The sequence below is a fragment of the Microtus ochrogaster genome, unplaced genomic scaffold (genome assembly GCF_000317375.1).
Source record: "Microtus ochrogaster isolate Prairie Vole_2 unplaced genomic scaffold, MicOch1.0 UNK69, whole genome shotgun sequence".
NCBI lineage: Eukaryota > Metazoa > Chordata > Mammalia > Rodentia > Cricetidae > Microtus > Microtus ochrogaster.
The window spans coordinates 1,962,263-1,974,120 of NW_004949167.1; the positions used below are offsets into that span (position 1 = coordinate 1,962,263).

The 11,858-nt window shown below is 47.8% G+C and overlaps 1 protein-coding gene across 1 annotated transcript in view; it reads right to left on the reverse strand.

Moving 5' to 3' along the window:
* Cfap57 (cilia and flagella associated protein 57) overlaps window positions 1-11,858 on the reverse strand; it is a 66,462-nt gene that overhangs the window by 3,005 nt on the left and 51,599 nt on the right. Inside the window, exon 22 of the mRNA XM_026777512.1 lies at window positions 4,852-4,984. Coding sequence (XP_026633313.1) covers window positions 4,852-4,984 — 133 coding nt within the window. The remainder of the gene's footprint in view (window positions 1-4,851; window positions 4,985-11,858) is intronic.

Below are 11,858 nucleotides of genomic sequence, written 5' to 3' on the forward strand. Positions count from 1 at the left end.
GTGTGTGTGTGTGTGGTGTGTGTGTGGTGTGTGTGTGTGTGTGGTGTGTGTGTGTGTGTAAACTCAGAAGTACAAGGAGATGAGACTAGAGACGGAAGAGTCCCTGAGAGCTCAGGGTGAGCTAGCCTGGCACACACACAGTGTGTGTGTGTGTGTGTGTGTGTGTGTGTGTGTGTGTGTGTGTGTAAGACAAGTCGTCCTGTCTCACACAAAGGGTGAGAACTGATAACCGAGTTGTCCTCTTGCCCTGCTGTCTACATGAGCTCTATGGTGCACGCTTGCCTGACACACAACGTGGTTCTCCTGTGAAATAATGAGAGACATAGGACGGTTCGGTTCCAGACCCTCTGGCTTCAGAGCTTCTGCCCAGTATTTTAGTTCAGAGTCTCTGTCTGGATCCACAGTTCAGCTACTGTGGTCCCTGTGTTAGGATCATCACTGGTGCCGGAGGTCTACCTTCTGCCTTCGTTTCCCTGGTGATACATAACTAGAGCACCGCCGCCATGCTTCCACACTCTGAAAGGATGGTGTCACCATTGCTGGCTCTCACTGCTGCCGCCGAGAAGTCACATGTCGCCTGGTACTGTTATTCCTGTGTCCCAGCCCTTGCTCTTCTCCCAGCGGCACTTGTCTTGGGTGTTCTGTGGCTTTGACGTGGGTTTGCTGCTAATCATCCTTTCGGGAACCGTTAGAATTCCTGAGCTGATGGCCCCATCTTTCATTGACTCTGAAAAACTCGGTTACTCCTTGTGGTAACACCCATCTTCTGAGAACTCCACTTAGACAGCTGCCGACTTACTCCATTTCATCCTGGCTTCAGTGTATCTCGTCCCTCTGGGCTGAAACCCGGCCACCATCTTCATTCTTTTAGCTCACATATTCTCCCTTCAGATGGGTGTGTCTATCGTATGACTTGAATTGTTCATTTGTTCATTGAGTTTCTAATTATAATAATTATAGTTCTCAAATAACAAATACTAGATATTTGTGGTTTTAAATATAATTTGCCTGTAAAATTTTAGAAGACCCTTTCTTGTTTTATTAAAAAAAAAATCAAAGCTGGGCGATGGTGGCGCATACCTTTAATCCCAGCACTTGGGAGGCAGGATCTCTGAGTTCAAGGCCAGCCTGAACTATAGAACAAGTTCCTAGACAGGCAGGGCTGTCTGTCAGAGAAACCCTGTCTCGAAAAACCAATAATAAAATAAAACAAAAAAATATATAAATTCTTTTTTTTATTTCCTTAAACATATAAGGCATTGGTTTTTTTGTTATATTTTACTCGTCTACTTATTTCTTCGTGTGTGCGCACATGTGTCTGTATGTTGAGTGCTGCCCAGCTCCAGTGACTTGATCTGGGGTGGCAAAGACTGAAGAAAACACAGACAGAGAAAGAATGGGGCGTGGCTGGGCTGTCTGATGGAGAAGCAAGCCACAGCCACCCCGGAAGCTCAGCGTGTTTATTGTACAGTTGAACAGAGAGGTGAATTATTAGCTACAGCTCAACAAGGAGGTAGTCTCTGTAGGAAGCAGTCCAGATCGCAAATATTCGGGTGGGGCTAGAGAGAGGAAAACTACAGTGGATGGATTTTTTCTTCACACACTGTTGCCATTTCTCATGGACCTGAGGCTTTGGGCTGCTGTCTACATGGACATCAGCCCTTGACATGGTCCATGACATACCCATGTCAATAACACATACTCACTCGGGACTTCACTTACTCAGTGCTTCCTCTGCTCGTGTGTGTGTGTGTGTGTGTGCGTGTGTGTGTGTGTGTGTGTGTTTTCCATGCATGCTACCACACACAATAGAGGTTGGGGTCAATTCTCTGTTTCCACCATTCTGGTTCTGAAGACCCAACTCAGGTCAGTCCTTTGACCATCTTGTGGGTCCACTTTAATAGCCTGACTTTTCATAGCCTGCGCTGGTTTTATCCTATAGTTTGCCGTCTTGAGACTTTAGCATATGTTAGTTTTTTTTTTTTTTCCCCTGCGGTCTTCATTTTCAGCTTAGTTCCCTGAGCCTAAAAAGTCAGGGACACTTACCCGCCCGCTTCCCAGCTTTCTTTTTGTGCTCTCTGTTCTCAGAACACATGTAGGCCACCTTCGTTGGCTTTTAATAGCCACCTTTAGTTGTATGTTCTAGTGACAGTGGTTTTAGTAATTGAAAAACAGGCAGGTGTATCTGTCAGGTCTGTTAGTTAATTGTCTTGCAAATTTGAAAATACGATAAATGTGGTTAAAACTAAATTAGTGGCTAGGGAATGAGGAGCTCTCTTGTTCAAAGGGCTCTTAAACACCTGCCAAGAGGGTAGCTCCCTAAGCAACTTGAAGAATGAGTACTTTGCACTGGCTTGTCTTGGGAAGGGGGCGGGAGCACATTTCAAAATCCAAGGTCAGCCTTAGGCTTTGCACGATTGAGGTCAACAACTGGTATTACTTGTCACCAGTTGTCACAAGTGAATGTTCCTTGAATAAAGCTGTAGCAGATGAAGAATAGGATTGGTTTGCTTTCCAACAGTTCACGGTGTGAGTGTTGGGTCGGGGTACACAAAGGACAGATATTGAAGACGCGAGAGTGGCAGGGATTGATGCTTCCTGGTGTTGGGAAATGTATTCGTGTAAATTCACTAGATTTTGTCCTCAATGTTTTAAATGTCTGGAAATCTCCACATTAACAATAGAAAGAGCTGCCTGTGAGTGAAGGGTAGGGGAAGAAGGGAGGGGGTGTCGAGATGTTCCAACTAAGGAATTTTCAGAATGCTTTGTGAATCTGTAGTATTTTCTCCCCACTTCCCTCCCCTGCTCTCCTCTTTAACCCTTTCTCCCACCCCCATCCCCCAGCCTCTTTCTTTCTGTGGTGTACATACGGGTATGCATGATAAAGTCACAGGAAGGACGCCCCACGTCTTCCTCTAATGGATCTCCACCTAGTCTCCTGAGAAAGCACTCACCAGACCTGGGGATGGTTGTTCTTTAGCTAGGGTGGTAGCCAGCAATCCCCAGGGATCCTCCTGTCTTCCTGCTTGCACTCACCTCTTATTGGAGTTAACCCTTGTGCTTCTGCCCCTTCAAGTTCTGGGATTACAAATGTGTGCCATTAGACACAGTAACGTTTGTGAAGTTTGTGGTCTTCTTTTTTCTTTCTTTCTTTCTTTCTTTCTTTCTTTCTTTCTTTCTTTCTTTCTTTCCTTCCTTCCTTCCTTCCTTCCTTCCTTCTTTCCTTTCTTTCTATCTTTCTTTTCTTCCTTCCTTTTTTTTTTTTTTGAGACAGGGTCTTACTATGTAGTCCCCTGGCTGTCCTGGAACTCATCCTTGAACTCACAGAGATTAACTATTAATTGCCTCTGCCTTCTCAGTGCTGGAATTAAAGGTGTGCATCACCACACCAGACGAGGCTTGTAACATTTTAAGTTTTGCAGTTGTTCACAGGCAGATCTGTGCTTTATGCCCCCAAAGGAAGTGATCTCAGCTCTCAGAAATCTGCAGCGCACGCTTTAGGACGTATGCTGTGTTCTCATGTCCATGATGAGGACTGAAGATGGTGACTTTGGGTACCACTCAGAGCATTTACTCTGGGCCCAACTGTTATACTTACCTAAAGGGACCATAATACAATACAATTGTATATATACACAAAACATAATGATTAACGACAGGGATACATGTGTTCCAGGAACTGTGAGTCGCTAGGCAATCTCATCTTTGTGAGGACAAGGTACCACAGTCATGTGTGTAGTTCATCATAGACCTCACATAGGCATGGAGCGCAGGGCTGCTACACAGATTGCAGAAGAGCAGAGAGAGTGCCTGTGGCATCCGAAATCCCAAGGCATTTGCTCTGGGGTGCTTCAGCTCATCGGGTCTTTATTTCCGAAGAGCAACTGTCAGAACACAGTGGTGCGCAGGCGCAGCTCCACTGGCTCACTCTTCATGGAGATGCCTTATATTCTTGGTTTGTACTGATGATCAGGTACGAAGATGACTTAGGGAATGTAGTTGTATTTCCTGGATGTCTGTGGAGACCGGAGGCTTTTAGTCAACATTCCTTTCTTAGAGAGCTGTGTGATACCTTTCTCATGGAGTCCAGCGCCAGGAAAAAGTTTGTTTTTCCAGGAGATAAAGCAAACAAGCTAAACCCCTTCTTTCTACCATACAGGGAGAATTATGTAAATTACCCCCCTCCCTTTTTGAGACAGCATCTCACACTGTAGCCCAGGCTGGCCTTGAGCTCATGGCAATGCTCCTGTCTCAGTCTCCAAGCATGAGGATGCACTAGCATATGGTTTCTCTTTTCACCCTGGCCACCAGATGCTCAGAGGCCCTTTAATGTGTCATTGCAGCCATGAACCTATCGAACATGTCTTACGTAATTCCCCTGTCTTTAAATAGTTTCTCATCTTTTTGTCTTCCTTTTAATTGGACAGGTCCCTTACCCACAATTCTAAAATGAAAAAAAAAAAGATTTAAAAATGGAACAGTGCTTTAAATTCATGAAGCTCGGCTTGAATATTCACATGTCGCTGCAGAATACTAATGTGTTTGATTTCAGGGCACTGCCCCAGACCCTGTGGGGATGTTACATAATATACAGCATGTTCTTTCCAAAACCTGCAAGATTCTGAGTTCTGAATTATAGCTAACCCTGAGGACTTCAGACAGGCACCTGTGGCCCTGGGAGTGAGAGCGTGGCTGCAGGCGGGGCCTCACAATCCTCTAGAGAGGTGGTGTGTGCCACAGAGGGGTTCCGAAATGCCATCAGTGGAGCTGATACCGAAAGAAGCCAAAGGGAGCCCTGCTCATGTCCACCATTGGGCCTTGGTCTCAGTGCCCAACTCCCAGTGTCATTACCTGTCTCTGGGGCTTCTTGTGGTCGCGTTTTCTTGGACAGTTTCAGGGCTGATTCAAGGTCATAGATTTGGGAGCGGGTCAACTTCAGCTCCCTGCGGAGCTCATTAATCTCCTTGATCAGGGAGACATTTTCCTTTGGAAAAGAAGGGAAGGCAGTGAGTGTGATGGGCAAGGGCTTGGTGGGTGCAGGGTGTGCCCTCCTGGACTTGAGGACCAGGTGGTGGATGTGGGGTGTGCCCTGCTGGGCTTGAGGACCAGGAATCTGGACCTAGGTTATTCTTTGGATCCTGCATGGCAGTGAGTGCCTGTCCTGCTCATTGCCCAGCCTTTCAAGGTACCAGCTAACTCAATTTCTGGGGGCTTAGCATGTTTCCTACCCACAACAATGCTTCCCTGGGTGCTCTGAATATGCTTTAATATGCTTAACACGCTAACCCTTATGGACTCTATACCATCACTCAGTGATGGTTCTGGAAATTGAACTCAGGGTCTTAGGAGAGCTAAGCACGTGCTCCACCACTGCACTACACCCCCAAACCCTCTAACCATGATTTTACAGAGAAATAAACTGAGGCACCGGAGAGGCTATGTAAGTGGCCTGAACTACACAGCAAGTAACAGAGCCGGGGTGTTAACCTCAACAGCACCCTTAAGTACTGTGCTATCCTCTCCTCACAGCTTTGTTGTTGGAACTAAAGGTATCTGTTTCCCCCTCCCGCAAGACATGTTTTTGTTTTTGTTTTTTGTTTTTTGTCACAGTCTTGGCTCTGCCCTGGAACTCTCTTTGTAGTCCCGGTTAGCCTCAAACTCATAGTGATCCACCTGCCTCTGCTTCCTGAATGCTGGGATGAAAGGCGTGGGCCGCCAATGCCCGACTAGGACATTTATTAAGTCCTTATGTGCAACAAAAGACTCTTGCCTTCAGCCCCGTGCTCCTGGTGAGCAACACAGAATGGCAAGCAGATAGTTAGCACCTGCTGTGTCCACTGGAGATTCACTTATTTATGTTTGACCAGGATTCATCTATTTCATAAGTCTGTGCTGGGTACCTGTGCTGGCTAGCTTTATGTCAACTTGACACCGGCAAGAGTCATCGGAAGGGGAACCTCAGTTGAGAAGATGCTTCCATAAGATCTGGCTGTAGGTCATTTTCTTAACTGGTGATTGATATGGGAGGGCCCAGCCCATTGCGGATGGTGCTATCTCTGAGCTGGTGGCTCTAGGTGACTAAGAAAGCAGGTTGAGCGAGCCAGGGAGAGCAAGCCAGTAAGCAGCCCCCACAGCCTGTGCATCAGCTCCTGCCTCCAGATTCCTGCCCTGTTTGAGCTCCTGACTTCCTTTGGTGATGAACAGTGAGTGATGTGGAAGTATAAGCCAAATAAACCCTTTCTTTTCCAACTTGCTTTTTGGTCACGGTGTTTCATCCCAGCAACAGCGACCCTCACTAGGACACTACCGGCCACAGGCCAGCTGTTCCTGAAGCAGAAAGTGAGATCTGGTCGCTGCTCTTGACTTTACAGTTTAGTTAGGGTAGGAACACATTTGTGTGGTTCTGGCTTGCTGGTGTGGAAGAGTATGGAACACAGGAAAGACACTTAATCTTGTCTGAATGACAGCTGGGCTCTTAGGGCCGAGGCTTAAAAGAGAAAGGAAGAGGGTAAGGGATGTTCCAGAGAACTGAACAACAGGACAAGGGTACAGACACATGACATGGTTGATATGGTGTGTGTGTGTGTATGTAAGTTTCGTTTTTTACCTTTCCTGCACCTCAAATCTCTGCTCTCCACCTCCCACTTAGAGCAAGGGTCCTTGGCTATCACTGGGGAGGAGTCCCCACACCCATAGATACAGAGTAGCTGGCCATGTTGATCTCAGAGCCCATGCTTCAATGATCAGCTTGGATCACACATAGAGTCCCATACAAGCCTGCAAATAAATCACCCCTGCATTGTTAAATGGAGCTGCTGGTTCATTGGGTCTGGTGCAGGTCCGAGAGTCTGTTTCTTTTTTTTCTGTGTGTGTGTGTGTGTGTGTGTGTGTGTGTGTGCGCACGCGTGTGCACGTGTACATGCTGCTGTATATGTATGTGCATGCCTGTGTGTGTGTGTGTGTGCGCGCGTGTGTAAGCCAGAGAAGGACATCAGGTGTCCTGCTGAGACAGTCTCTCACTGGACCTAGAGTTAGTTGGGCAGCAAACCCCAGCGATCCTCCTGTCTCTTCTCCCCACAGCACTGAGGTTCCAGGCACATGCAGTCACACCAGCTTTGTATACGGGTGCTGGGGATTTGAACTTAGATTGGCTCACTTGTGTAGCAAGTGCTTCATCTACTGAGCCATCTCCCCAGACCAAGTCTCTACTTTTCTAACTGGCTGTGCCTGTCTGCAGGCCAAGTCCCATGTAGGATGGCGCTGTCTGGCATTGTGCAGGGCTTCAGAGATGGCTCACTGGGGCACCTCTGGGTGGGGTTACATCAGGAGTGGCAAGGGTTGGGACAGAGCTGGAGGTATACAAGCCTCCTCTCTGAGTTGTGACAAGTTCTCCTATGCTTTGAGGAAGGGGCCCTTGGAGGAGCAGGGACCTCTAGAGATACCCCAAATCATAAGCTACCCCCGACACTCAGTCTAAGCACAGATCCAGGCCTTTAGCATCTCAGTGTACCACTACACTTCGTCATCCCTCGGTTTAAAGCTTCCCACTGGACGTGATGCCCAGTGCTCGCTGCCAGTCTTTGCTCTCCCGGCCAGGCTCCATGCCTGCTTTTCTGAGTTGGCGGGCTTTCTCCATCTAATGCTTTATGTTTGTTTAACCAACCCTTGTTCTGGCAATGGGTCACCCCTGCTTCCTTTCCAGATGCTGTCTAGTAACTAAACTCCCTGCCAGTCTCCCCTGGATCATCCCCATGCCAGCTTTATATCATAATATGATGGCTTCAGTACATTTTTTTATTGGGCACCAAGACCTAGGACATTGCTTTACATGTGATATGTGCTCAATAAATATTTGTGGGCTGGAGAAGCAGGTGAGGAATGTGGTAGACATGGAGACAGAGGGGAGGGGCTTTTGAGAGCCACAAAGAACTCCAGGGCACACTCGCAGGCCTGGGAGGCCAGGAGGCCCTTATCCTACCCCTCTTAGCTGGCACTGTTTGGTCTCACTTCTGCCTTGTTCTATAAAGGAAGAGCCATACCTGGGACAAAGACTAGGGGCTGTGGCTACCCGTTCCCAGTCCTCTCAGGTTCCTCTCCTAGGCACTCCCAACCATTTTGTCACTGGGTCCCGTCGGTTTTGTGTCTGGGTGATGTCTCCCAGTGCGATTTGTCTCAACTGTTGGCCGCTTGTTCTACTGGGATGATTCCAGGCAGCCTCCTCTGTTCTTCCCACCCCAGCCACAACTCATGATTGGGATTTCTGGATCTTTGCTCCCTTTGGTATGAGTGTCTGTCTTTGACCCCACTGACAGTTTTTGACACTGCCATGATGCCACACTCCCCAGAATATGATTCCATCTTTTCCCCCTTTCATTTTATTTTATGTGTATGGGTCTTTTGCTGGTATATATCTGGCACCACATGCGTGCTTGGTGCCTGACGAAGCCAAAAGAGGACACTGGATTCCCTGGAACTGGAGTTAGACAGCTGTGAGTGACCATGTTGGTGGGTGCTGGAACTGAACCTGGGTCCTTTGGAAGAGGAGCAAATGCTCTTAGTCACTGAGCCATCTCTGCAGCCCTGTACAGTGCCATCTTTACTGGAGTGTGGCTGAGGTCAGAAATGAAATGTAGCCCAGCACCATGCACCTGCTTGTTCCATGCTTCATTCGTCCTTATCCCTGCCGCCTAGTGTCACAGTTTCTACCTATGATAGCCACCTATGAACTGGTCATTGTGCTAAACGCGGAAGTTTCTCTTGGCTGTAATATGCAGAGATGTCATGGGAGTCAGAAGCATGAGCCCAAGCCTGTAAGAGGCAGGGGAGGCAGAGGGTGGAGAAGACTCTTCTTAATCAGAAGCCCAGAGGGAGCAGCAGAATGAAAGGCTCTAAAACTTTGATGATAAAAATATTGCTAAAAATAATAGTAATGGGGCTCGAGAGATGGCTCAGTGGCTAAGAGCACTGACTGCTCTTCAAGAGGTCCTGAGTTCAATTCCCGGCAACCACATGGTGGCTCACAATCACCTATAGTGGGATCTGATGCCCTCTTTTGGCATAAAGGCACACTTGCAGATAGAGCACTCATAAACACAAAATAAATAAATAAATGAATCAAAAAGAAAGACTAGTAACTGTGAGGTTTGGCTGCATCCCTGCACAGCCTGCATGCAACTCCTTGGTTGCATCCCTCCACAGTCTGCATGTATCACCTTGGCTGCACTCCTGCTCAAGTCTGCATGTATCACCTTGGCTGCAGCCCTGCTCAGTCTGAATGTATCACCTTGGCTGCAGCCCTGCTCAGTCTGCATGCACCACCTTGGCTGCAGCCCTGCACAGTCTGCATGCATCACTTTGGCTGCATTTCTGTACAGCCCGCATGTATCACCTTGGCAGCCTCCCTCCACAGCCTGCACACATCACCTCATCTCACCCTTTAGGAGCCCCGGGGAATGCATTCTCAGATTCACTGGGGTATGGAGACATTAAGATAGTGATAATGGGGGTTTGAGTGTCCACAGAGCCCTGTTCCCGTGTTTACTGCCATCCACACTCACTCTCTCACCTCCTCTTTATGCCACTCCTGTTCCAGTAGCTCAGACAGAATGATGGCCAAAGACAAGCTGAGTTCTTTAAAAATTTTCTAAGGTAGCCTGTGTTCTGAGAAACCCAAAGATCATAGTGAGGTCAACTGTGTGTGACCTTGCAAATTAAAAAAAAAAAAGTGAACTCAACGAGCTTGCTAAACCTTCTCTTCCTCCTGGCATCCCGGCCAAGGTACTCTACAAAATCCCTTCCAGTCTTCCAGATCTTCTCCAGCCCCCTACTGGGCACAGAAAAGATCTGAGAAGTTCCAAGTTTGTTGAATCCCAGAGCAGTCTGTAGACACTAAGGCCTTTATATAGAGACTTTGAAACAATGTAACAAGGGCTGCCTTAGGCCCTTGGAACAGAGTGATGATGCCCTGGCTGAACTTTCTGATATTGATGGCAAGCCGAAAAAGGAAGGGAATGCCCATAGCGCCCCCTACTGGCTGCTCTGAGTTAATGCTTTTAAGGGTAAGCTCTTACCTCAGTGGGGGAGAACCTGGCTCACCTCTGATAGTAGGATCATTTGACTGCGCAGATAGGCCAGACTGTTATCTTTCCTGCTCTTCCCACCTTCCTACTGGGCCTGACTTGGCATTTCAATTCCTCATTTCTACTCTGAAATACCTTTGGCATCACCACACCCCCCTCTCCGATCTCTTCTTTTTTGACCCCTAGCCTGACAGCCCTCTAAAAGGTCTCCCTGTCACCTGCCTCTTTCTTTACTTGACTGAGTACTCTGCCAACTGAGTCCACCTTTTTGAGACAAAGGCAATCAACCGTATCTGAGAAGCACCCTGACCTGTGTTAGGATGAATCTCGTAGCTTTTGGCAAGGGGCAGAGGCCCTTTCCAACACGACCCAAGGCTAAGTGTTGTTCAAGGCTCTCTCTGCTTTGGATGCTCTGCAAATCAAGGTCTGTGAATTTCTGAGTCTCCACTCTCAACCCCACCCCTTTCCCCCTTTTTCTCCAGCTGTTGCCTCTGCCTGGAAGGAAGGTCCTTCTCCTAGCTGATCCTCAGTCACCCTCCAGCCCACTGAGGCCAGACCCCAAGGGCCCTCACTCCTTTCAGTCTTCAAGGAGCATGCTTCCTCTGAGGGTCCACACCATGGGATAAATGTAATGGTCCATGCTCCCCAGGTTCTCTGAGGGTGGGAACACTTTACATCTATCTTGGAATCCTGCACGGCTGACACACGGCTCATTGTGTAAGAAGACCTTGAAAAATGTGCAGGGGGATGGAGAAAATGTGTGTTCAAGGTGTTTGTATTACATAGCAACACTCTCATTTCCATAGATGCATGAGCATGCCGGGGAGAGTGTGGGGAGGCCCTGGGCTCCTATCTGGATAAACAAATGAGATGGTGGCCCCATTTTCCCCACCTCAGTTGTTTTCCAATGAGTTGCTCCTCCACCGTGCCTGCCCTGGCTTTCCTTAGTCATTCTGGAATAAAGTACAGGGGCCCTGGTAGCCACATAGGAGCTCTACCAGCTCCTAACCTCCATGTACTAAGGCATTCAGGGTTCCTAGCCACAACCTAGTGTGTGTGTGTGTGTGTGTGTGTGTGTGAGTTTGAGTGTGTGTATGTGTGTGAGAGTTTATGTGTGTGTGTGAGTGTGTGTGTATGTGTGAGAGTTTGTGTGTGTTTGTTGTGTGAGTGTGTGTGTGTGAGAGTTTGTGTGTGTGTGTCTGTGTGAGAGTTTGTTGTGTGTTTATGTGTGTGTTTGTGTGTGTGTGTGTGTGTGTGTGAGTTTGAGTGAGTGTGTGTGTGTGAGAGTTTGTGTGTGTGTGTCTGTGTGAGAGTTTGTTGTGTGTTTGTGTGTATGTGTGTGTGTGTCTGGAATCAGTTGTGCTCTCCTTTCCTACCCCCAGGCCAAAGGCTTCTCTGGTCCATGCATGATGGATGTTTAGACTCATTTATTTTCACTGTAGCTCTTGAATACTATCTTTGCTGGGATAAAGGAAGAGAATTGACATTTTTTGAGCCCTAATTCTGTATCAGGAAGGTGGCTGCAGTTTGTCTTGGCCAAACATCACAGTAGCACTGGGGTTGGCGTCTTTTGTCCCATGTTGCAGATAAACAGAGTGGTCTCTGGAGGCCCGCAGCCTCCTCCTGGCCAAAGAGCAGCAAAGCAAGGTTGCCTTGGTCTACTTGGATACTATGTCCATTACCTCCCACATCCTGGGAGTGAATACAGTTCTTAGCTAGGCTTTGCCTGCACAGACCCTGCAACCCCTGTGACTCTGGCTCAATATTTATTTATTTATT